The sequence below is a fragment of the Dermacentor silvarum genome, chromosome 8 (assembly GCF_013339745.2).
Source record: "Dermacentor silvarum isolate Dsil-2018 chromosome 8, BIME_Dsil_1.4, whole genome shotgun sequence".
In the NCBI taxonomy this organism is placed as follows: Eukaryota; Metazoa; Arthropoda; class Arachnida; order Ixodida; family Ixodidae; genus Dermacentor; species Dermacentor silvarum.
In genome coordinates this window covers 39,035,981-39,063,330 of record NC_051161.1, presented here as the reverse complement: position 1 = coordinate 39,063,330, position 27,350 = coordinate 39,035,981, and the positions used below count along the sequence as shown (strand labels likewise).

The window sequence follows — 27,350 nt, the reverse complement described above, 5'->3', positions numbered from 1 at the left end:
GCTCAAGGTACATTAGGCGCACGTTACTGTAGTTTTACTGTATTTAGATGTGTTGCGGTTCTCGTAGATTCCCTTGGCTGTTTCAATCAGTAATTTTATGCATGAGTCATTACGAGCTAAGCTATCTTTCATTTTTGTTTACTGTTTATTTAAGTACAACCGCGCACACTCCGTCCTCTGCGTCACTCTGACCAGAAAAATGCGCTGCGCTCTAAGCTACAGAACGAACGAGTGTTTTGTTTTTGTTTTTTCTTCTTTGTTTCTTTGTGTTCGCTGTAGCTTCGGTAGCTTCCTATAGCGACACGTGCGGCCGCACGCTGTTGGCTTCGTTTTCATTGGCTTCAGTAATCGCTGCATGCGGGCGTTGTAGGCTGCCGCAGAGGCAGCGTAGCCTGCGGAGTCGTGCTGGATTGCGTCGCTCAGCGTAAGGATGAGCGCGGCACGTCAGGCGTTGTCGGTATCTCGCACGCGTTTGTTATCTGCTGATCGCGACGATCTGCTGCCGCGGACCCGAAGCCCTCTCCAGTGCGTCGGCGTGCGGTCGTCCTGACGCGATGTCGGCGGGCAACGCGACGGCGGCCGACACGCTGCAGGCGTACAGCATGGGCACCTACTTCGCGACGTCCGTGTGCCCGACGTGGCTGCCCACCAACCACATACTCTTCCAGATGGCCAACATATTCCTCTTCCTCTCGTACATGGCGCCCGCGGGCCTCTACGGGCTCCTCTACCTGCGCGTGTGCCTGACAGTCGGCAGCTTTTTCTTCGCCCTGTGGGGCTACGTTATTTTGTGCGCCTTCGACACTATGGTGTGGAACGCCTTCTTCACTGCCATCAACCTAGTGCATGTGTGCGTGCTAATGTATGTACTGCGGCCGGTGAGACTGGCGCCCCACATGGAGGTCGTGTACCGCGAGCTCTTCCAGCCGCTCAAAGTGTCGCGCCAGCAGTTCCAGGCGGCGGCATCCTGCGTGAAGACGCTGAAGGATGTGGAACCGCACGAGACGTACGCGGTGGAGCACGTCACGCGCGCCGATTGCTTGACGCTCGTGCTGAGCGGCAGATTCCTGGTCTCGCACAAGGGCCGGCCGCTGCAGATCGTCGACCGGCTCGAGTTCCTGGACTCGCCCGAGTGGTTCGGCGTGTGCGGCAGCGGCGGCGACAACTTCCAGGTGACCATGACGGCCATGGAACGCTGCCGCGTGATTGTGTGGAACCGCGACAAGCTCAAGCTCACCATCAGCGGCGACACCTTCCTCCAGGCCGTGTTCGACAACGTGGTCGGAAAGGACGTGGTGCGCAAGCTGCTCTTCGTCACCGAATCAACTCAGAACAACCCGAACGCCGAGAACGCGTCGGAGACGACCAAGCTGCTCATCCAGATGAAAGAGAACGCTGTTCGCGCAGCGTCTCACGGAGAGAAGGGTGAGACGCTGCGCGTAGCCCACTGCGCAATCATCACTCCATCGCCCCATCATATCAAGAATTTCTGGTCCACGGGCGTTCTGCGCATGTTCGAGCAGCTCTGGGAAAAGAACGAGTACAAATGACAGCCCCCGACTGCTTACTGATTGAGCGAGCAGTTGGGGAGAAAATTATTTGTCCTTATGCTAACGGTGCATTCTCTTGTCATGATGATGACCCGAGTCATTGCAAAGCGCGCAAGCTACGCCATGTGCAGCAAAATAATGTCCCCATTTATAAGTAACAGCTTGTGTGCAAGGCTTGGTTCCAGGAGGGCATTGCATGTTGTAGGTGCACATTAATTTCTACCTCCCTTTAAACATTTCCCATCTTTACCAGTTAAGGATTGGCACAGCTTACATTTTTTTCCTTGCTGCTTTTTAGCAATACCACCTGATGCAATGTCTCTCTAATGATAGTTGCCTGCCTTCGTTATGACACTTGTGAAACAAGTAGCCCTCTGCGCTAAAGAGAAGCCAGCCAAACAGTGATGTCAACTTATTTGTCCGTGAATGGCTTTATGGAATATAAAACACCATAGTGCTCAAGGCGCGACCATTTATTAATTCCGAAATGTGCATACCTCGCATATGGTGCAAATACAGTGGTGTTCCACATATTTTCCTACAAATTGCTCCTACACATTGTAGGACCAAATTTAGTCTAATGAAAAGTGTATTTTGGGGGTAAATGCCTCTAAACTGGTGCTGGTATCATAATGACAATGTTCAATTACGGAAACCCATGTACTGAAGTCGTTAATTTTCAAAGTAATTGACCTTTAGTTGAGCTTATTGTTTATGATTAAGAAGTAATTCCTGGTGCCCACTGCCACGATTATTTATTGCCGTATTTCTACTGCACTGTTTGGCGCAACTACTTAGATGTCATTGGAACATCTAATATGAAATTTACCCTATGAACACAGGGCTTGACCACAAAGTGCTTAGCTACGGAAGAGAGCCAACCTGAACTTCTTAGTTTGAAAATATATATTTTTTTAATTGCCTGTGATAGTGTTGCAGGTGCGTTTATGGAGGTGGCATACATTACTTGCATGACAAAGTGCAATTCCGAAGTGACCGATTGAGAATATATCATTTCTAATAATTCACATAAGGGCATATGTTGCAACTGCAAAATTGAAGTCAAGCAGTAGTGAAGTTGAGTTTGCCTAGTATACATAATTGTAGTACCACTTTCAAGATATCTGGCCTCAAAAAGTGTTGCAAAAGTGCTGCGCTCTAGTTGTTTCCAAAAAGCGTGTATGAAGCAGTTTGGGATGATCTTACCCGATTTTATTGCATTTTTTAGTAAGCTGTGTCTTTTGGCAACGGATATCTCAAAAATGGTGCTAGTCTTACTATTTCTGCTAAGCAGACACCTGGCTTCACTACTGCTTGGCTTCGGTATTGCTATCTCAACAAGTGCCCTAAAGTGAACGATTAAATGGTTCATTAAGCAAGTGGGTATTTTTAATTAGCCACCTCTGCACAAGTTACGTCGTCCTCTAGGTAATCCGCCAGAATGGGCCATATTTCGCTATATGCTCCATGTGGTTTTCAAAAACTTAAACCTGAAACACGTTATGTTCACTAATATGTTTCCTCACAGCCACTTCTTGGTTCTAGTGACATGGATAATGGCAGATTACAATTTCCGGATCTCAAAAGTTGGCCTTCAAGTTTTATTCATAGCAAATGTGGCGTGTTTGACTTCAAATGCTACATGTCAAAGCCTCTGCCACTTGCAAGTGTATTGTACTATGTACCTACTGAAGAAAGCGGAAGAGCTGTGCATGCTGAAAGAAGACAAACTGCAATGGAAAGGGCCGTCTAGCGTCATTATAAACAGCACACTGCAAAGATTGACACTTGCAATACATGCTATGTGGCCTAGCTTTGGCAGAGAGGACCTGCAACTTTGTGTGCAACTTCACACAGTCGGTGTCAATTTTATTTGCCGTGGAACAGGCTGGTGTCTTCCAAGGTCAAAGCAGTAATGCTCGCATAAAAGCTGTTGCCTGCCTTTATCTCGTTAGCATTTTTATAACAAATTGTGTTGTGTAGGTCTTTGCAACTCTTTTATGTAGCTTCTGCAAATTTCCTGTAAAAACCTAGACTGGTATAACGTAAGAATTCCTTTTGATCCATTCTATTATCCACCATTCACAACTGACTGATCCTGGTGACGACGTGGGTGGAGCACCGCGGAGACCACCAAAGAAATCTGAAAAGAAATTTTATTGTTACATTATCCTGACTCTAAACATTGCTGGATCACAGCAGTTCTTAGACTTTGAATTACCACGAGGTTCCCTAAAAATGTTAAGCGTTAAATTGAGGTTTCCTAGAAGTTTTAATCAAGCGCATAAGTTCCGCATTTCACTACCTGATTTTTTTTATTTTTTTTTTATTCTGCAGTATGCATCTTTCAATCGCAGAAGTGGTTAAATGCACTGAAAGGAAAAGCCATCACCACCTTTGATCATATTATTTGGCTGTCCATTATGCAGTATCTGGCTGCAACCTGGATAAGTCTGTGAACATGTCTCTACCCTTCACACACTCTTGGCTGACTTCCTGTATTTTGCCTTCTTTTACAGACGACGCTCTGGTGAGCGTGTGGAGCTGGGGCCGACGACCCTGCTATCGTTCAGACCCCGAGACGGCAGTCTAACTCACCGGTGCCTCATTTGCTGCGAGGTCACACATCATGGTTGCCAAATGCATTTTTCATCATTAAACTGTTCTTCCGTGTTTGAAATATGGAGTTTTTACCCACCTTGAATTTCACTTCCCAGCCATCACAGCCATCGCACAGTGGCTTGTGCGAACGCAGGGCAGTCGATTCAAACAAAACACATACCATTGGCGCGTGGTTTTTTTAATTTATTTTCCACTCCGTGAATGTGTGACCATGGCACTGTGAGTAAGGGGAGATGAGTTGTGCAGGTGCAACACACAGCTGCTGCCATTAGCGCGTGCGGCACAAGATGCTTTATATACAATGGCTCTGCAGAGAAAAGTTTTGAGATCCATGCTAGTACGGAACTGGGTTCTGCAAGCACTGCTAAACGACCACCAGTGAATGTAATGACAATGTTTTTTTTTTCCTCAGAATGTGGCTACATAGTGGCTCAAGCAGCGGCCAAAGTCTTGCAGGACCAAACTCCATGAACACACCGCATGATCTACAACACTAGCTAGTGCTCCGTGGGAGGATAAGGGCCGGCTGTGTTCCCTAGCTGAACTTCCGCAACAAAGAGCAGTTTTTCATAATGCAAGCGAGTTTGCCGAGACCAGCTACACTGCCAACCAACTAATCTCGTCAATGTCTGCCACTTGTCCAATGGACACTCCGACCAGAAGCCAGCTTGCAGCTGCTGGAAAAGTTGTATACAGTGCTACGAGCAACTTCGGAGATTCTTAGTTGATGTAGGGTCAGAACTAGTCAACGACATTCATGACCTTGTTAATGATGTGGAGATTGCTCACTTTGATTCTCAGTAGGCACAAATATGCTGCGTCTCAAGCACGGGCGCAGGCACATTCACAGTATTCCAGTAATGCCGGCCCTGTTAATATTACAAGGTAACGCCTGGAATGTCCTTTGGAAAACTTCCTCCGTCGGCTCACTAGGCATTGTTATAGACCAGGTACCATCAGCACAAAAGGAAATCTGAGTACGGGAGTGTGTAGGCTGCAGCCTTTTCTGTACAAAATGTTTCATTTGTGCTTGAATTTTTTATAAGTGGCTAATCAACCCACATACGTTTTCTGCCAGCTACCTTTTCGAAGCTTTGCCGGGGTAGCTTTACTTTGCCCAGCACTGCTACTTGTAAAACACTGATGATGTTTTACGTCCCGAATATAAACTTGGCCATTTACCAATGTTCTGAGAAGCACTGCACATTTCTGCAAATAAATTGCAGCATGATACTTCAAGAACTTGCAAAATCAGGCTAGCTGATGTTGCATCTCCAATTATAACAAGAATTTTTTTACTTGTTTTAAATAAAACGGGATGTGAGACACGCATTTGTGTGTGTTCCATCTTTGTGTCCAATCTTCTGCACTAAATGATTGACAGTGCCTAAAGGGCAGCAGGCTGCACACTCCCATGACGACACATTTTATGCTGGTAGCTCACAAGACAAAGCTGCCTTCAACGCCAAGCAGCTGAGCCGCGCTGCGGTGCAGGGGGCGGAGGATCCCTGCGCTGGACCAGCAGCACCTTGCGGCCGCCACTCAGCATCACAGGCCTTGCAGAAACCCGCTCCCCTGTAGTCGCTGGAACACGCTTGATGATTTCAACTCGTTGTGTTTGTTGCTGTGGCTGCTGCTGCTGCACGTTACCTGCATGAATATAGAATGTTTTAGCTTGTCTGTAGGCGTATTACCCTTCGCGATCTACTGGGTTGCTGGAGATATGGATGGCAGTAGCAACAAGACGGATAAGTGAGCCAGATGCTCGACATTCATCATGTGTATTTATTTGGTGCAACGAAAAAATGGAAGATGGTGACACCCCACCGTCTTCCTCGTGACGCTTTGTCCAACTACACCACATATGAAATACTTTCGTGTTACATGGGCATTTTTATCAAAGGAAAAAGGGACTGCACGTTGACAATTAAGTTTGTGCCAACATTTTACGCCAACGGTTAAGTAGGATGCAGTTGGTCACTACAATAACATCTACAACCTCTCTGGTTAAAGTCTGTACCACAAGATGGTGCCACCAACGCAGCTTCTCTCATCTACAGCTCTAGTAACCTGGTATTCCACAAATGGTAATACACAGACAGGCTTAAAACTCTAATGGCTAACACCATAGCTGCAGATATTGCACATACAGCATGTGGACATGAAAACAAAGGCTAGGACGAGGCATACCTCAACCCTGTTGATTAAACCAAAGCCCCCATAGGTAGAAAAGGCACAAAAGCTTCCATTTAGGGCTTTGTAAGTGAAGTACCAATACGACCATTACTTATTTTGGTGAATCCTGTGATGCTTGCGGTTGGTTACAGATCAGGATACAATAAATTTATTTTGAAAATTACCCTATAATGCCCAAACAAAATTCCACGTCAGGGGTGGCAGGAGGAGTTCTCTGTTAGGGAAGCAGACCTTGAGTATTCATTTTCGTTAAGGGTGCGGGAGAGCACTTTTTACTTTGCACTCTATGGTGCTAGATTGGGTCAATGTGGGGGGAAGGTCGGGAGGAGATAGTGGGGGGGTCAGTTGCACTTCCAGGCCAACCTGTAGAGCTGCCCCTGTTCCACATCTAGGAAAATTAGAACTTGTTTACATATATTACCATAATGAGTAAAGAAAACTGTGAAATGGTGTTTCAGTTATAGCATAATTAGTATAGTGATTATTTATTAACTGGTTTAATCACGTACAATTGAAAGCACACTACAGCATATTAGTTCGCCATGCTTACATCAGCATTTTGAGGTATCAAACTCAGCGTAGCATATATGACACGTGGGGCATTAGACGGTGCAAAAATTAAAAGCCAACAGCACCACATCCAAATACACCATACGGCCTGGCTAGAAATTAAAGGCCAGTAGAAGGCATAAACCTTGCGGCAGGAAACCTCCACAAGTACTGGACAAGATACTCAGCCATGTCAATAGTTTCAAAATACCTTATGGAACCTTCATATGTACTGCCAACCGCAAAAGCTTTCAGAACCCAAGAAAGTCACGGAAAGGTTAAAATTCCTCGGCACTTCGTCACATAGCCGGGAATTTGGGCGTTTGATGTGGAGGCCGTGCGAGTAGGTGAGAAAGGAAAATTTTATATGCCTAGGTCGGATGCATTTGCTGCAAAGGATAGTTTGCCTGTTATTATTTTTTTTTTCTCTCTCCTCTTTCTCTGCTTCAGTGCTTCAATCCGAAAACATGCCCCGTCGAGGGCGCATACTATATTTATTTTTTTCTCATGGAAGGCTTGGTCCTGGGCCGCAAAATGGCATGTCACAGGCTCCTGATCGAGAATGGTGCGAAAACATGAAGAATGATAGGGCCATGACGTCAGCTTGACAACATCGAGATGAGCGCTCGCACGATACACGAAAAGGTCTTGCATCTCCCGGACTTCTCGTCTCCCGCAGTCACTATCTCCCATTTGCAGAAGACCGAAAAAACGAAAACGTAAGAAAAAGTGCTCCGATAAACATCCGCGCCCTATGCGACCGGCACGCGGTTCTTTTCCGCCCTTACAGAGAAAAGGGGTTCGGCTCTGCTTGGTCCCGGACATACTTTTATTGTCGCACATAGTTATATATATATATAAAAAAAAAAAAAAAAAACCGGAACAGACGTTTGTGTGCGTCACCTACGAGGTGAGCGTTATTTTTGGAGCACATATATCTATTTTCTGCACGGTTATGACACCCGGATGACACGCTGGGCGCAAGCGGGAATCGCCAGCACGCAAGACAGGAAGGCGGGGAGAGAGAGAAATCGAGAACTGTAATAAAGCAGCAGGCTGAGCTTCGCGAGTACTGACTTCGACCGTCTGTAGAAACGCGTAGTTGAAGTTGGCCAGTGCACGCGAACATCGCGCGATGTCGAATACTTGACTCGCAAGGCGGTGAATTATCAGTCGCGACAACGGCGATAAGTCACGGACGGTCGTCGTACGGACCGCGTTCCCCGCTCAAGTCGCGGGAGGTACGCGGTTTATCTCAAACACGACAACCTGCTGATCCCGACATACGCAAACAAACTTCGCTCGTCCGCGCCCGCGGGCCACGGACAATAGCGGCGCTGGTGTACCACTTGCGCGTGACGGGCTGTCGACGAAGCAAGAGGCCTCGTTGTGCAGGCAGTTTACGAGATGGTTAAACACTCGTCCAGAAAACAGGTCTGCGTAGCATGCATGTTTTCATTATTAAATTGGCCACCGCTGGACTCTTCGCACCACACACGCACGTACACACATACACAACTGGTCTCGATCAATATCGCTGTGTTGATTTTCCCGTCAATCCTTACGCGCCCCTTGTACATAATGCGCACCCCAGTTTAAAAAAACCCAGCGGGTCGAACGGGCTATGCCAATTGTTAGCAATGGGACCCAAGAGGAACGAACTGGAAACCAAACTGAAAATCTTCAATGGGACAGTTTCAAACGATCATGCCAACTGGTGCACCGTTTTCCATTTGGACTCCCAATCTGAACGCTTGTTAGTCCAATTGGGGAATATATGAAACAGCTATTTTAGTTGGAATGCTTATTAGTCCAAATTTGATGTTTGGTAGTTCAATCGGTTGCATTTGGTTGACCATTTGGAACATAGCTTGGATATTGTTGGTGTTAGGCATTCCAATTAGACATTGTTATGGCACCAGCTGGTATTGAGATAGTTCAATTGGGTCTTGTTGCATGCCCCATTGGGACATACATGTATATTTCCAGGGGGTCACATTGATCAAGTGATTTTTCATGGGCTTCATATGATGTTGTAATCTACAACTGGTCTTAAAGACCCTAAAATGCTAGCTGGTTTATTGGGACTTGATACAATTCGTTTCAATGAGACTTATTTGATATGCCAATTGGTGTCAATTCAAAGCCATATAGTCTAGATGAGCAATGCCGTGAAACAACAAAATAGTACGTCAACGTGGACTGCTAAAATACCGTTCCAGAAACCTCGCATCGCTTCTTTTGTGCGAAGAAAATACTTAGTTTAAGAGAAAATCGCATCTCAATGGTCCGCATACCTTTAGCGCAATTCAATTCACCCGCCCCCGACCACCGTGCTGCCGTCGCTGGGTAAGTGGCGCCCGACAGAGAATACACTCTAGTGGTGCGACCGGCCGGGCTCCGGCGTCCAATTTTTCCACGGACGCCGCGAGATGGCGCCACTGCTACCTTTCCTAGCAAGGGAGCCTATGACAGTGTAATTCAAAAGGATTTATGGGACATACTGGGCACTCTAGATGTGGAAGATGGAGTAAGAAATCTTTTAAAAGATATCTACAAAAGTAACAAGGTGCTTATAAAATGGGAAAACAAGGTATCTGGGCCTATAGAGATACAGCAGGGGCTTAGGCAGAGGTGCCCTATGTCACCTCTGTTGTTCATGCTCTATTTACAGGGTGTCTACCAAGTTGACATTTTCAGATTCCCTGAGTTTTCCAGGTTTTCCCTGAGTGATTTTGCTAAATTCCCTAAGTGAAACGGAACTTTCTTTTACATCAAGATGGACTGACACCATGTTGCCTGATGCTGTCACTCTTTAGTAAGCATGTTAAAAAAAATGTCGCAATTTCACCCGAAAGGCGAAGCATCAATTGCGATAGCAAATTAGTAGAGAGCTATACGGAGTAAGGATAGTAGTTTTATCAGCTGTATAAACTCAGACATGCAGCAGCACCAGCAATGCGCCGAACTGTTGTCGACGCCGTCGGCGTTTTGCCCGCGTTCGCACCGAACGCGCACGGCGCAGGTGACTGTTGCCTGTGCCTCTGGGGGCGGCTCGGAAGTTTTCGACGAGATCAGAACGGGACACTCGTCGAGCAGCGTCCGAAGTCTTTACCACCTTCTCGCCTCACCACATTTTTATATAAATATGCATTTGGTGCCGCGGCTAAACGTCGCCTCCCCTCCCTCCCTCCCTCCATTACCGCAAACTTTCGTTCCCTTTCAATGAAATTACAGCTAATTTAGGGACGGGCGAATAGTGGATTTGAGGTTCGAAGCGAATAGTGATTTGGTCAAATAATTTCGAATCGAACAGTTTGAGCAGTATATATCACATATTACAGTAAAACCTAGTTAATTGGAATTTCACGGGATTTAAAAAAAATGTCCGAATTATCAGGGTATGCAGAAAACAATAAGCAAATGCTTACTACGTCAGCACGATTTTATTAGTATAATGTATGAGCAAATACTTTCGCTATTTAGCACAAAAGCAGTGCGGAAGCTGCAATTCTCGTTATCTCGCGACTGAGTGGCTCTCGCAGCGGCAATCGAGGCCTCGCGACTTCCTTCGCAGCACGGCCGCGGCGCGCGCCATCATTTCCGACACGCTTTGCACTACCGCGCGCACATCCCGATAATTTTTTCGCCAGTAAGCTCAACACCAACGGATCGCACGTCCATCGTGATGTAGCCGGTGCGCTTCATCCTCGACAGCTTTGCCCCGAGTCAAACCGAAACAACTCCTTGTCGCAACCGCGGCCGCTATCGACACGATTATGAACGGCGACTTTGCGGTGCTTAAGAGTATGGCCACGATAGCGGCAAAAACGCCCGCGTCATGCCGCGAGCGGCAACGCATCATGACGCGCGTGGCAAAAGCGGCAGGAATCGGGGGTTTTACGGCTTGCCGAGGGTGCCGAGAGCGACGAGGGTGACGTCACGGAGCCAATGGCAACCGGACCTCCGCCGCTCCGCGCCGGGTTATCAATCGACGATTGTCGTCTCTCGCGGTTCTATAGAGGGATTTCTGGACGCTGTCCGATCGCACCCTTTTCGCTCACGGTGATTCCGCGTTCCGAGAGCGCGCGAGATCATATCGCGCTGCCGCGCGGCGAGACGCGATTGCCACGGTGGACTTCGCGGCAAGGCGCTGACGCGTGGCAACTTGCCGCTAGTGTGGCCGTACCCGGCCGACGCACGCACCGAGTCATCAGAACGAAACTACCGTTCACTGCAACAACTTCAGACGAAATCGCGGTTGCAATCTATGCGATCATGGATGGCCACTACGCAGCTCTTTAGGCACGCGGCCGACGTGCGTATTGAGTCAAAACGAAACTAAACGAAACCGCTGCGAAAGAAACCGCGGCAGCTATCGACGCGATGATGGGTGGCGACTATGAAATCCCGCGGCCAACGCGTTGTTATGCGCGGCGGTAAACGCAATAAAGGCACAAATAGGCACGAAGCGTTCCGTCGTTGCTGTCATTCACATACGATATCCGCTGCTGACTATGGCTTTACGGACTCCACCGCTGCGTTTCGGTTATGCGCTAGCGCCGTTTCTGCTCTTCTGCGTCGCACATTTCAGGCTCTTTAATGTAAAAATATATAGCCTTCGAGATTTATGGTTGATGTATAGCAGCCATGACGTGAAGCATAGCCTCCGAGATGTGTACCGACCGTCCGTGGCTTTTGGCTGCCTATTCGGGAGCGCTGAATAATTCGAAAATATTGAATCCATGAATTCGAATCGAAGCGAATAACGAACATAGAATTATTCAATTAAATATTCGACAATACCCTATATTCGCCCATCCCTACAGTAATTTTCTCTGATAGAGGCACGAATTCCCTGAGTTTTCCCTGAGTTTTTCCAGAATATTCAAAATCCCTGAGAATTCCCTGTTTTCCCGGTTGGTAGACACCCTGATTTACAAGGATTAGAGAAAAAATTAGAGAGGAGTGGACTTGGCTTCAACCTTTCCTATTTCAAGCAAGGAGAATGGATTAAACAGTCATTACCAGGACTGATGTATGCAGATGACATTGTACTTATGGCTGACAGCAAGGAAGACTTGCAGAGATTAATGGACATCTGTGGTAAAGAGGGAGATAGCTTAGGTTTGAAGTTTAGTAAAGAAAAATCGGCAGTCATGACTTTTAATGATAATCAGGGCAGCGAGTATAGGATACAGGAGGTTACGCTGGAGGTGGTGGATAAGTACAAATATCTTGGAGTGTGGATAAACAATGGGGCTGAGTACCTAACGGAACATGAAAAATATGTGACGGCTAAAGGTAGCAGAAATGCAGCTGTGATGAAAAATAGGGCACTGTGGAATTACAATAGGTACGAAGTGGTGAGAGGGATTTGGAAAGGGGTGATGGTCCCTAGTTTGACTTTCGGCAATGCGGTCCTGTGCATGAGATCAGAAGTTCGAGCAAGGTTGGAAGTTAAGCAGCGAGGGGTAGGTAGACTGGCTCTGGGAGCACACTGAAATACACCAAATCAGGGGGTACAGGGTGACATGGGATGGACGTCATTCGAGGGCAGGGAAGCCAGCAGCAAGATAGAAATTGAGGAGCGATTGAGAGAAATGGCAGAAAAGCGGTGGGCAAGGAGAGTTTTCAGTTATTTGTACATGAGGAATGTTGATACAAAATAGAGGAAGCTGACCAGAAAACTGTCAATCAAATATTTGGACTGCAGGAGGGGTGCAAACCAGGAAACAGCGGTTAAGAAAAAGGTTAAGGAAACAGAGAGGGGTCTGTGAAAAACAGGGATGCAGACGAAATCAGCACTGGGAACATACCGAACTTTCAAGCAAGAAATTGCCAAAGAAAATATCTACGATAATTCTAGGGGAAGCTCTTTGTTGTTTGAAGCAAGGACGGGAGTATTGCGGACTAAGATGTATCGAGTCAAGTACCGAGGTATAGACACGTTGTGCTGTGCCTGTGGAGAAGAAGAGGAAACGGCTGAACACCTCATACTTTTCTGTAAAGGGCTTAACCCTACAGTGCAAAGCAACGGGGCTGATTTTTTTAAAGCATTGGGGTTTAGGGACAGTGAAGGCAAAATAGACTTTAAGCGGGTAGAAATAACCAAACAGAGGTTATCTGATTGGGGGATAAAATCAAGGCAGGGGTGAAATTTCACCCACCACAAAGTACAAAATATGTTAATAGTCATGGCTAGGTGGCGTATGCCACCGTCCGGTTTAAAGGGTTCAGCCTCATCCATCCATCCATCCATCCATCCATCCATCCATCCTAGCAGTTTTGGCCGCGTTGTAGGATTCCTTCAGTAGTTTCAGCTGCGGTTCTAACGCGCGTTTGCTTTCTGGTTAATGTAAACATAAAATCAGTCAGGTTAGTCCGTGACTTAGCTGTTTGTATATACCATGGCGACCAGTATATATTTTTTTCATATTTAGCACCCGCGCACAGAACCTTCGTTACCCAGTGATCGGAGGGTTGCACTCTACGTCATCCGCTTGGGGCGCTAGCGGCGTCCGCGGCTGCGGCCATGTTTGAGGTCGGCATCTCGTCTGCCCTTTCGCGACTGCGAGCGGTTGTGTTCGTGGTATGTCTGGACGGGCAAAACAATGAGATTTAGTGCCTACGCGCATTACCTCCGGGGTCCGGAGAAAATTCGTTATGAGCAGAAAGGTCGACCCATATGACTACGACGGCAACGAAGTCGTGTGTGACGTGAACCTTCTTCCGCGTGTGGAGTTCACGGACATAAAAGACTACCTCGTTCACGGCACAAGTTCCGTAACCAAGGACGAACTAAAGGCCTACAAATCGATGGAGGCCCACAACTATGTCACAAGTGGATGCGTGCAACAGCCACGGGTGAGGGACATAGGAGACGGCGGCTGCGTCATCGTCCGGATCAGTTTCGGCCATTGCGTACTAAGGTCGTCCTGCGAAACGCAACCAGCAGCGATGTCACTGCTACTATGCTTAGCGGACTACTTTTTCAACCAACCAGCGACGTAGCCCGCGCTCGTCTACCGATGCGTAAACAGTCGGTAACACGCCACAGCTTTACACAGCACCACGGTGTAAGATATATATTCTTTAGGTGGGGACACTTCTCGGCTTGCTTGCTAGACGCGATCGACCAGATAAAGTAGCAAGGGCGCGCGTCTATCGGGGCGGTGACGGCAGCGGATACCTATTGGCGGAACGACGCAACTTCAGTTAGAACGCAGGCGAGAGCGTGCGCCGACAAGGAACGCGCGCATGCCCTCTCCCCGGTGGCAACGCTCCAATTGCTCCCCGGTGACCTACTTTCGTGCGTCACTCAATCATTTCGGATTTCCTGCGAACCGCCGGTTGCTATAACAACGAGAGATTAAACCAATAAAAAGCTTTCTGTGTTGAAGTTGCGTCGTACTGACGATAGGTATCCGCTGCCGTCACCGGGCCGATCGGCGCGCGCCTTTGCTACTTTATCTGGTCGATCGAGTCTGGCAAGTGTCCTCAACTAAAGAGTATATATCTTACACCGTGCACAGCACCTACCTAGAGCAAAACCGCTCCGTCAAATCTTGCATATGTTTTGCAAACTTAACGAAAATAAAGTATTTGCCACACAAGCGATTGTGATTTATCGAACTGTCAAGTCTTTAGTTATTACTTTACTGCTAATGTGTTTAACCGACTGTTTCTTTACCAGCAGCCCGCGACGTAGCGCGCACCCGTCTCCAGCTGCATAAACAAAGGTGTGTAACACGCCGCGAAAACTATGCGTTTCACGCCAGCGCAAAAGCCGACCGCTTTGATATTGCTCGAAACCTTACCGGAAATGAACTGTTTACCGCACACGTGGTAGTGGGTTGCGGAGTTAGTCTAAGTCTCTCCGACTGATACGCCGGAGCCACCCCGCTCTTCGTCGCTCTGTGACCTCTTTCGTATGCTTGCGTTGATTGACGATGACTTTTCTGATGCAAAAAAAAAAAAAAGCCGACATCGGAGGCGTTCTGATCTCCGGGCTTCTTTTTGGTGTGGTTGTTGCAACCAAACACGGCACAGTTCACCACTTTTACTGAAGCTCTACCACAACTCCCGTGTTATCCTACCTCGCTTTCCCCGCGCATACGATCGTCCGGTTGCCAGGCGACCCGAATCATGGCGGAGCAGTCGTTTCGACGCTGGCGCCATCTCGGGGGCGCCGCCCTATGAAACCCTCCTGGTACAGGATACAGTGCTCAGCATCGAACATGAAAACAAGGACATCTCTTTGCTTCACTGATTTAACAGCTTTTCAAAAGTATTCCACCGAGTCGCAGCACAAATTACACATCAGATAGACATAGCATTACTCTGGTTCAGGCTTTCAGTTAGGAAGTGCAGCCGAGTGGTGATGTAAAAACTGTGACCTCAGCTGCAATGCCCTCAGAATGGTCAGGACAACCAAGCTGGTTTTTATGCTTCGCCTTAACTTGGCTTAGGATGTCCAGTATGCTGTCAGAGTGTAGCTCCAGCAAACTGAAGCACGTTGTGAAAGCTTTTTCTAGATCAAGAACGAACTTATGCAGCATGCAAGAAGTGCAAAGCAGGCCACTATTGTCCGTCAACTGTGCTAGGTTCAAATTTTCAGCCGACTTCTTTTGCATTAGAAGAAGTTTCGGGCACTCTTCGTATCCCGTCTTTAGAATGCACTTCCGAGCTGCGTACCCTGCTATGTAAAATGTCAGCTGGTTATCACTGGCAGCTGTAACACATGACCACGGAGTAAGATAAGACAGGAGCGCCGACTCCACTCGTCTGGAAGGGACACATTCTGCAACGCCGGCTCCTGCTTCACAGCATGTTCGCCAGACGGCGCTACGAATGAAGAAAAACTCTGCAGCGGAGAGGAGCAAAGGCGCGGGGGCTCTCTCGCGGCACCTGCTTGTCGTCTGCTCTGCGCACGCCCTGACGCCTGTAGCGCGCATAGCTCTTGCGGTTCACGGAGTGACGTTAGCAGGAGAAACAAGTAATGTATCATTTTATTTAATTTATCTTATACAGGCCAAATGCAGGGCATTTGTCAGGTGGCCTACATGGAACATTACAAGGCACAGGAACAGAAAATAAACAAATTACGGAAACTAAGACGGAAAGAAAAGCTATAGCAAATGGTAAGGCGATATAACGGCAGTTCGGGTGGTCTCAAGCAATGACAGACGACAACGAAAACAAGTTTTTGTGGAAAAGCTGACGTTTATCACTCTTTTTTATCTGAGCACGCATGAAGTGCTAAGATGCTTCGCTTGCTTCTTTGTTTCTCGCGGTGCTTTTCGTGTTGCCCGGTTCTCTTGCGAGCAGAATCGCCACATTCTCATTAAACATAATAATTAGGAATTCCTGCCAGTGTTTCCTGCTCATTATTTCACAAGAGAAGCTCTGATTATGTGTCTGCATAACTGGGGGAATCATCTCGAAGGCGAAGCTGAGAATTTACAGGGTAGTCAGCCGGTATTTACACTGGCTAACCTACTTGTCTTTCTTTCCCTTTCTCTCTCTCTAAATTACGGCATGTCTCTGGACAAGGAAAGGCGCACCTGCACTGTGTGTAGTTGTAGACAAATTTAAATTGAGCTCCTCTCGTCCTTCTGCATTGGCGTCTTCTGGTTCCTCCTGGCATTCAGCATCATTGAGCTATGCCAGGCTTCCCTAAACAAATTGAAGTAACGGCTCCACTTCGAACTCGAGGCACTTTCTTGACATCTAATAGGACGTCGCCTTTGTCTTTGCTGAAGTAACTATCAAAAATAAGCTGCTTCTCGAAGTATCGCGCACATATTTTGTCCATTGCTTTAAGCGCTCGCTTATTTCAGGAATTTTTTGACGCCACTGGTGCAGAAGATCAGATGGCGAAGCGAAGAGCGAAAACGTTTCGCGTCCTTTGCCATAACCAGATTTACAGCCGGGAACAAAACACTGTCCTGTTGCTCAGTCTCTTCACGCACAAGTATCAAGATACCTTGTTCCGTCAGGCATAAAGGAACATACTGCAGACATGGTAAACAAAGCGAGGAAGACGAAAATTTCGCACCTTCGCTTCCGCGCAGACGTAGAGGATTGAAAAACAAGTACTTCTGTTGTGTATTTTTGTACAGCATCATTTATCGTCTGTTTCATCTAAAGACATCTAAATATGTTTCGTATGCGTGCATAAAAGCGCTACCACGTGTTTATTTGCGCTTTTATTATTTGTGCACATATATTTTTTGTGTTTGCTGTCAAATTGAGACGGCCGAGGGTCCACGTTTGTAGCAGACGTGTGTCGCTCTGCGGGTGCCGCGCTGCCCGTTCTGCGCCGCCATCGCCACCGGTCTCCGCCACTCAGCGCATGCGCACATGGAAGCAAGCTGTTGAGTGTTTTCCACGCGCCTCGACAGATGGCGCTACGCAATGTATAATTTGCGTTGCACGGTTTGTCCCGAGCGAATGCGTTACGCGGCGGCGGAGTCGGCGCTCCTGTTTATCTTACTCCGTGCACATGACGCATGATCTGGCGCACTATCTGTGACCACCGTCTGTGCGGCAGCTACGTTGCCATTCTCTGCAAATTTGCCAATTAGGTGCTGCTTACTGACTGAATGACTGAATAAACTTTATTAAAACCAGCACGAGGTGGTGGCCTCCCACATGGGGACGTCGAGGTTGGAGCTACGCAGGGCAGCATGCCATCTCGACGAGAGGGTCATGGGGTTAGTGTCGGGATATTGTTGTGTACAGTCTCAAAGCATGTGTGGAAGTGTGGCTGGCTGTGTCTTGCAGATATGGCACGTGGGATTGGGGTAGGTGTCTGGGTAGATCTTGTTGTAACGGTGTAACGAGGGGTACAAGATGAAAACTTTTCGGCGCCAGAATTACCGGGCAAAAAGACATGGAGAACTGCAGGCTCACAGTTGCTCTTTGACACTGAGTGGGACAAGATTGTTTAAGCTGTACATGTACATGTACTCGCAATTCTAAATGTCTGCACGGCACTCCAGTAATTTTGGATAACACACCGGTACACGTGCAGTCGTCACTTCGTGGCTGTCGACACAGCGGCTTGCGAGTCTCGGGCACCCGTACCCACACGTGCCGTCCACCCCAATGCCCCATCCGCGCTTACCCTAGGAAAGGCGCAGTAGCGCCACGAGAAACCCTAGTGGCGGTCTGTGGTGTTTCCGACCGCCGAGAGAGGCGGCGTGGCCTTTCGATCATGCCACTAGAGTTTATTATAGTTCACTATAAGAGAAACAGAGCCAAGACCTCGGGGGAGACAGGGGTTTTATGGGCTCAAAGACGCACATCGCAAGCTTTCGCTGTGCTGTAAAATTTTCGTGGCTTTGAAACGTCATTTATGTTTTTAATAGCTTGTAGAGGCTGTCTGTAGGCCTTGTCCACAAAAATGAGGGTATCAGGCTGCTTAAACATTTCTAATCGGCGCAGTTAATCTCGACAAGACTGACACAGAGCTCTGATAGCAAGGGACGCATGTGTATTTTTCTGGAAGCGTGAAAATTCTTACCGGCGAGTGCACAGTGTAATATATATATATATATATATATATATATATATATATATATTTGATTTTCACGTGATTGTGGGTAGCATTGGGCTTATGGGGGTAGTTGATTTATGATCGCCTGGCTGTAACTAAATTTCACTGTTGCGCGGTCACCACTTGTTTAATTATTGTTTAGCTCCCTTCAGGCGCCTGCATCTGATGTCGAGTGCAAATGTGCATGCGCCTACGAAATGCTGGAGGAAATGCTGGAGGAAATGCTGGAGGAAATGCTGGAGGAAATGCTGCAAATGACGGGAGTAGATGCCGTTCTGTCCAGACAGAGCGCCGCCGCCACGCCTTCGTGTTCGCGGCAGACCTTGGCCGGCCACTCTGAGCAACAACGAACGGAAACGGCGTGAAACACCCAGTAAGTGAAGCCGCGGTGACCGTTGTAGACGCGGCGCAGTCGACTTCACTTCGGATGCACGCTGCAGACAGATCATGCACTCTGAAGCTTCTACAAGGAATATCACGGTGGCGCAGAAAGCGTCGATAAACTTTTATTTTTATATCAGCCAGTGCTCATACTGATTTAATCTTTCAGTGACGTGCTTGGAAACTGACGATTTCTCAACCCAAGGTTTTTCATTAATATATATTTATCGCAGCCACATCGCGGCGGACGCGGCCATAGCACGGCATGTTCTCTGGCATGCCCCCGGCGGCCGTGGCCATCAACAGCCCGAGAGCGAGAATAGTAAACTACTAATTTTTGTTGTAAAGTACGTTTTAATGCGTATTAGTATTCATAATAATGAAAACAATAGCTACAAAAGACTACCGACTTGGCTTTTGATATTAGTTTATTTATTTCTGAGCTCCTGCTGCCGAGACTACGCACTTCAGCGGAGTGAAGTGAGTTTGGCGAATGCACTTGCCAGCGAGTGCGCTTTGCAGCAAGTGTCACTACGAGTGCCCGTGTGACAGCGTGCGAATAACACTTGGGGCGAAGTGCATTCGCTCAAAGTGCACTTAGGTTGTCCCGTGTGACAGGGGTATCAACCACTGTGTTGTCCCAGATGACAAAAAAGCACACATGAAATGTGTTTCAAATACTGCAAGCTTGCATGAAAATCCAGAGTGATGCATCAACATGCCAACATATTACACAATGTTACACCTTCATCTGTGTATTTAGGCAAAGAAAAGCAGTTTTCACAAGCACGAGGAGATGATTACATTTTCCACATAACCGCACCTAATTATCCGCACATAACCACGGCATCTAAACAAAAAATTGTTTTGCCACGTTCATAACTATAGACCAGACGCTTAGGCACTAAATGATGCTGTTTGAGGTGCCTATAGCAGGCTCTAAAGCTGTCAATAAACTTTATTGACAGCTTTAGCCTATTAAAGGCATATAGTATATGCCTATTAAAGGCATATACTATAGGCGCCAAATACTGCCTTTTAGGCATGTATAGGCTAAATAATTATGAACATCTGCTGCGCATCTGAGGATAAATCAAGATTTTGTAAGGAACGCAGCCCACTGAACCCCTGTTTTGTGAAATTAATTTCCTTGATAAAACCGAATGAGGTGAGTTGCGTAGGTAAAATTTATCTGAATTCTAGTGTGACTAGAGAATATGGGAAAAATTGTGAGAACAGTTGAAAGGAAGCACCATCTCAAGATTTCTGGGTTTCATGTTGTGCCTTTTTTCACTGAGTAGTAGTAGTTCAACATCCACCGAAGTTGGCTCTGTATACTTGAACTTCAGAATGTTCAATGATGTTGATCAGCCCTCTGGAATTGCAGAATGTTCGCCGGTCAGAATTGTTGACAGTTCTTTCAGTACCAAAAACCTGGGATTTTGTTCGACAGACTTTAATGTTTTGAACTACCCTAGCTACCGCAGCTTCCTCAATGTGCTGCAGTACACGTGCTTAGGCAATAGCCTACCGTCTGTCTTCACGTTCTCTGCGTCTGCTCTATCAGCATGAAGTACCGAGTTCATCATGATGCCACATTTAAAAGAAAAGTGATCTTGCGTGCGGAGACAGACGGAAATCAGGCCCGCATCACGGGCCTTCGGAGAATCCGAAACTTGCGTTGGGCACTGGCGCAAACAGAAGGAGAGGATTTTCGCCAGCAAAGCAACGCGGAAGGGTTTCAGTGCATCGAAGCAGTACATATTCTGCGACGATCCACTTCAGCGATACGATCACCTTGGCCTTATCTTGAAAGCAATCTGCGACGGGGAAAGTCCACCGCGCGCCGTGTTTTCGCCGCTTATAGGTCGTGTTGAAGCGAGAGGCATGATAATATGAAGGTCAATTCGCTCGCGGCGCTTCATCACTCGAGCGTTCTGACAGTTCGTTTCTGCGGTCAACGAGCAAGATGTGTTCATGTTTGCTTGTGCGCGCATGACACCGTGCTTGTTAATTTATTTAGTAAGTGAATACGGAACCTAGAGCATGGTGACAGCGACAGCAGAAATGCGCCTGGAGTGTCCATTATCACAATAAAATAGTTGTTTTGGTTACAGTGCGGTACCGCTTAAAGTGCGGATATTCGCAACTCCGGCGACTTACGTTATAAGCGGTCTACACTGTATAGTGAATGTAGATTATGTTTATCTTGCTGAGAACTGTAAAGAGTGTTGAAGCAAATAAGCTGACAGACATTCCAGAAACCTTTTTCTTGCTTTGCAGGACAACGCAAGAGGCCACTTTGCTATGTGACCTAATGAGGGGCCCTTTAATGCAGTTTCTTACTGCAAGTAAGACATAATGCAAGCTCAACTGTACAACCTCAGACTGACTGTAAGAGGCACAGAGCCACACAATGCTTATTCTGTTTAACTGATTTATTAATTTGTGCACTACTGAGCATGAAGTGAAGGGTGCGATTCCCAGCCGTGGCAGCCACATTCTGATAGGAGCAGAATGCAAGAAACACTCATGTACCGTGCTTTGGGTGCGCTTTAAGGGGCCATTCACCAGACCCAACCAGAAGTTTCGGTTACACAATGGAAGTTGTAAAGTGCCATCTATGGAGTTGTTATCGAAATAATTTTTCAAATTCGTTTACTATTAGACGAGAATGGGGGAGAAATTTAAAGATTGCATAGCCATGCTGCCAGGAGGCAAGTTTCACTGACAACATCGACATTCCCTCATCTTGTCTCCACTAGCAACCGGAAGCCACATTCCTTCCCTGCCTTCTGCCATGCCAGAGCTGAGAGACAGCGTCACGTTTACGTAAAGCACCCCACCTTCTTTTTTTTCTACGCACATTTCCAATGGCAGTTGTGCGCATTCTGCATTGGATGATTTGCTGAAGTCACATGTCATAATCAGTGACGTTGCAGGCAGCTCGTCTTGCAAGTGATCTTCATTCTCTGGAAGGAAGTGGGGGTCCCTCGAGAGGAAGGGCCCGTAAGCTCTTTTTTGAATTTCAGCTTGCAAGTTTCAGCAGCAGTAGCAGCGCTTCAGCCAGAAGACGTCAAAATGGCGCAAGTGCAAGATGGTGAGTGCAATGCACTAATTTCTCTTTGCCAGAGTGGCTTCCCAAGGAAAAGCAAGCTTCCATTGCACCTTATAAGTATGCTGCTATCATCGACAAGCTCTCGGTCTGCAATGGCCTTCTTCTCAAAGGCATTCGTATGGTTGTCCCAACCACCTTACGGCCAAGTGTGTTAACACTGATTCATGAAGATCATCAAGGCATCAACAGATGTAGCTCCTGAGCTAGTGAGTCAGTATGGTGGCCTGGCAACAGTATAGACATCAAGGATCTTGTCTCCAGGTGTGACCAGTGTGCTTTGTATCATGTCAATCATGCAGAGCCTCTCTGCAGCACAGTGCTTCCAGATCATCCCTGGGAAGTGCTTGGCACAGACTTATTTCATCTAAACAGACAGATTTTGTTTCTTGTAGTTGACTACTACTCCCGGTACCACGAGGTAGTCACTCTCAAGACAACAGCAGCCTGCCGAGTCACCAAATCTTGGAAAGCATCTTCTCATGACACGGTATTCCGAAAATGCTGCGATCTGACAACGAGCCTCCTTTCCAGTCCAAGGATTTCCCACAATTCATGGCATCATACGGCATTGCACACATCACAAGCAGCCCAAACTACCTTCAGTCCAATGGAGAGGCTGAGCACATGGTGCCTACAGTGAAGAGTTTGTTCCTTAAGGCAGCGGACCCCTACTTGGCCCTCTTGAACTAGAGATAACAGTCGGTGTCACAGGGTTCAGCCCTGCACAATTTTTAATGGGCAGAAGACTCCGAACAAGGCTGCCCAAGGAGGAGCAACAAATGCTACCATGAAGAGCAGCGCATCAAGATGCGGATGACAAATATGCTTGGTACAAGAAAAACAGGCAGCTGACTTCAATCACCGACATCACAACAGGGACCTTCCCAAACTTCATACCCGGGTGTGGATACAACCAGAAAGGGTCTCGGCTCTTTCCTCAGCCCTTCTCGGCGTCCAAGGTGTTTCACATTAAAAACAGAAGAGGGAGCAATCCTGCAGTGCAACCGACACAACCTGTTCCCATTCCAACCAGAAGAATACAAGTCTGCCACCTCCGACACATACAGTACTGCGAACTGGAGACACAATGCCTTCAAGAACCAGTTCATGAGGAAGGCTCGAGGCAACACCCTGTCGGCAGCTAACACCGGCAAGTCCACTGCAAAGGTGTGCGACTTCTTCAAAAAGAGTGAATACAAGCAGAAGAACAAGGACGCCTCCAGTTAGAGCATTCGACCACCACACAGGCCCAGTGTAAGTGACTAGGTATGGGCGACAAGTCGTACCACCATATAGGCTGGAATTGTAAAGACACTGGAGATCAGATATATAGAGGGCACAGGCCCGCAACCAACACAGGCGGCTAGCAACCCTGTGCTGAGAGTTGTGTAAAAATTTGTTTATGTGCCATATATACTAGGGGTTGTTGAGTTCGGCTCAATCTACGCTGCTGCAGGTCATGCATCTGGCTTATAGCAAGCGCAACAGCTGCAACTCCTGCAGACAAATTCGCTGCGCAGTTCTGAAGGTATGCAGCAAACATGTGCCGAGTCGAAACGAAACTAATGCTCGCAGAAACCTGCTACTGGACGAAACCGCAGTCGTCATCGATGTAATCGTTAATGGCAAGCATGCAGTTCTTAGGGCACGCGGCCAACATGCACACCGTATCGAAACAAAACTACTGTATACCACAACCGCTGTGGACGAAACCGCAGCCGTTATCGACAGGATCAGGGATGGCGACTACACAATTCTGATGGCAAGTGCAGCCAATGCGGTGTCACATGTGGCAATAAATGCATAAACGCAGAAATAGACACAAAGTGTTCGGCATTTCTGTCGTTACCGTATGGTTTCCACTGATGACTATGACAATGCGGACTCCACCGCTTCATTTCAATTGGCCGTTAGAACCGGCTTTCGCTCTCTTGCACTGCGCATTTCCATCTTAGTCAAGGGAGCAGAAACACACCGTATTTACTCGCATAATGAACGCACTACTTTCCCCGAAAAATATCCGCAAAGTTGGGCGGTGAATTGATTATGCGGGGTAAAATATTGAGCAATCTTTTTTTCTCTGGCCACCTCTAAAAAAGGCGCAGTTTCGCCTGAAACGCGAACCATCAATTTCGATAGCAAATGCGCAGACAGCTATACGAAGTAAGGATAGTAGTTTTATTGGCCATACAGTGATGGAAGCGACATTTACATTTTACTTTATGGAACAGATTTCAGAGCAGAAAAAATGCCACTTTGGAGCAAACAGTAACTGTTTTTGGAGCAGATAGAAAAATACTGACACGTGTACTTGTTTATCTCTCTTCGGTGAATGCTTTCACTGGCTAACAAATGTTAATCGTTATCATGCAGCGCAAGATGCACCTACATGATTTAGAACTTCCGCGAATGTTATCGTTGATTCTATGTGTTGTGAATGTCCTCGCCGAACCTTGTATAATGAGATTGCACGCGCGACGCGAGTTGAGTTCCTGGAAACCACGGCGGGCACCAGCGATTGCACTGAAACTTTCGAAGAGTGATCTATGAAAGCCGACGCACTTGAACCACAGATCAGATTTCGACAATCACCGACTGTATTCGTCGCTATCACTGTGCTTTGAGTGTAACTTGCTATTGTGGGCACAGGTTCGCCCAATAAAAAGTGAGTTTCATCATTCACAGTTTTGCGACTATTTTTTTCACTGTCACTACTACGTGACATCTGGTGGAGGTGCTAGTGCGTTGATGTACCGAACGCCCCCGCAGAGCCGCGATCCAAGCCCGAAACCCAAGATAACACCAGCGTTGCCCCAGACCATCGAGCTAGCCGCAAGCTACAAAATTTGCCCTCGGAACACGGACTTCTACCTGAAACGACCAGGAAGACTGTGACCAAGTCAACAACCACAATGGCAGCCCCAGCGTCCCCCATTGTCAGGGTGCCGTAACGAAGTGTTTTTCGTTCTGGTTTTAGTTTTGTTCCACTGAAAGAAATTCCATTCCGGTTCTGCTCCGCAACGAAAAAAAAAAAAAAAGAAATCCTTAACGGTTGATAACGGGTTTGCATTCGTATACAGGATTCGTACAGGATTCCAAGGCAAAAATTCAAGGGTATTCCAGGACTTTCCAGGACCTGTCACATGTTTTTCAAGGCCTCAAAGCAGCATCCAAAGTAGGATTTCTGTACTCTTAACATTTCCAAGAATGACTAGTTTTATTGCACTTACCATAAATAAATGTATATCACAACTATAATAAAAATGTCTAGCCTTGATAACTTCTCAAGATCACAACACAAAATGAATCCTTACAACAGCGGCTCGAGATTTCTCCAGTATAGGACTGGGTAAAGTTCACCAAAATATTCAAAATATTCAGCGTACGGTTATTGCAAAAGAATAAAAAGAAATAAATGTATATCCCAATGATGTTCATAATGTATAGCCTTAATCACTTTGCAAGTTCACCACAATACCAAAAAATCAATTCACAAAACACAATGAATGCTCTCAACAGCTACTCTGACTTCTCGAGTATTACCTGGGCAAGTTTACCGAACATTTCCAAACCATTCAGTGTAGTCTTGCTATACATCCATTATAACAAGTAGATGTACATTGCAATCTTGTAAAACATGTCTTGTCTTGGTCGTTTCTCAAATCAGCAATATTAAACTGTTAAGACAACGAACACTCACAACAGCTGCTCAGGCTTCTGCAGTATTAGCTGGGTTGGTTCATCAAATATTTCCAAAATATTCAACATACCATATTTTCCGGTGTACAAGACGCATTTTTTTCTGAATTTTTGTCGGTACGTCTCATAGAATGGTGCGACCTATAAATGTTTTTTTTTTTCCCGGAAAAACTGCCGTCAAAATCGGATCCTATGTTATGGCCACATGAAGCGCGCTGCTTAACTTAATTGCTACGGGTTCTGTGCATGCTATCGAGGTGCCGGGTTCTCGTGATCAAGTTCCCGAGCACCGTGCGAGAAGGAGCAGCAACACAAGCGGCGGTAGGCCGACCGCGAGTCGATCAACCCCGAAGTCGTCGCGTCTGCAGATCGCTGTCAAGATATGGCGCGCGCCGCTGCGAAAACTACGCAGTTGCTATGAGAGTACAGGCAGACCCCCCCCCCCCCTTTCTGGGCAGCCTTCCCGCTTTCCTCCCTTATGCGCGATTCGGGTCACCGTCGCACGCTTTCACTCGCACATACAGCATACGGCGCGCGGGGACGATGTTATCGCCCTTGGACTTTATACGGAACATCACGACAACCACGACGGCAGAAATACGCCTGGAGTGGAAATATACGGCACCCATATGCTTGCACATGACCTGCGTTCACGGAGCAAAACGTCACTGCAACATTTTTTAAATCGCTTACCGAAAGACCAGGCGCGTCTTACACCGGCGCGACTTGTATATATATTTCTTTTTTTTTCTCCGGAAAAACTGCCATTTTGAGAGGGGTGCGTCTTACACAAAAGTGCGACTTATAGACCGGAAAATATGGTAATGTTACAGCACTTATATTATCATAAATAATAATATAACAAACCACCACCCAAAGGCAATGAGCATCAGTGGTAAAGTTGCTCCACTATAGCTCTCTTTAGCTTCACTAGCTCCACCTCGCGCACAAGAGTGAAAGTGGGACAAGGCAGACCGACGGGCAAGGAGTTAAAATTAAATTATGGGGTTTTAGGTGCCAAAACCACAATCTGATTATGAGGCACGCCATAGTGGGGGACTCCGGAAATTTGGACCACCTGGGGTTCTTTAACGTGCACCTAAATCTAAGTACACGGGTGTTTTCAGCATTTGGCCCCCATCAAAATGCGGCCGCCGTGGCCGGGATGTGGCCGGGCGAGGAGTCAAACGAACGATGGGGTGAGGAAAGCAGCGTAAACACTGCCAGCAGAGCCAGCACCGAAGCACGGAACAGGTCTCTCTCTCCGTTGGCGGTTTGACTTGGTGAAGCCTTTTATTTTTTCCGCGCAGTTCTGCAAAACGGAATCATGTGCCCTCGCGCCGGCGTATTGTTTCTGAAATGGGGAGTTAGATCGACGCCGATCTACCACAGAAAGGAGGTTGCAATGTCAATATCAGAGTGCATTGCTCACGAAATTCAAGGATTTTCAAGGAAGAAAAGAAATTCCAGGACTTTCAAGGCCTTGAAAACGCACTTTTCAATTTCAAGGCTTTTCAAGGATTTCAAGGACCTGTACGAACCCTGGTATAGAAAAATGTTTGAAGCAAAGTAACGATACAAACATAGTATTCATTTTTCTCAATAAGTGAATAAGTGCACTGAGTCATGGCACTGAGCATGATCTCAGAAGCAGCACGTCATCGAGTGTACT

The 27,350-nt window shown here is 47.1% G+C and overlaps 2 protein-coding genes across 2 annotated transcripts in view; one reads left to right on the top strand and one right to left on the bottom strand.

Moving 5' to 3' along the window:
• The first annotated feature begins 1 nt into the window (after window position 1).
• LOC119461051 (blood vessel epicardial substance) lies at window positions 2-4,230 on the top strand. The gene is made up of 2 exons (XM_037722231.2): window positions 2-1,425; window positions 4,070-4,230. Exons 1-2 carry the CDS (start codon window positions 555-557, stop codon window positions 4,141-4,143), a joined length of 945 nt encoding a protein of 314 aa, XP_037578159.1. The 5' UTR covers window positions 2-554; the 3' UTR covers window positions 4,144-4,230.
• A 104-nt stretch (window positions 4,231-4,334) lies between these two features.
• The window catches only part of LOC119461049 (uncharacterized), a 36,687-nt gene continuing 13,671 nt past the window's right edge, over window positions 4,335-27,350 (bottom strand). The window contains exon 6 of the mRNA XM_037722228.2: window positions 4,335-5,822. Coding sequence (XP_037578156.1) covers window positions 5,632-5,822 — 191 coding nt within the window. The 3' untranslated portion in view covers window positions 4,335-5,631. The remainder of the gene's footprint in view (window positions 5,823-27,350) is intronic.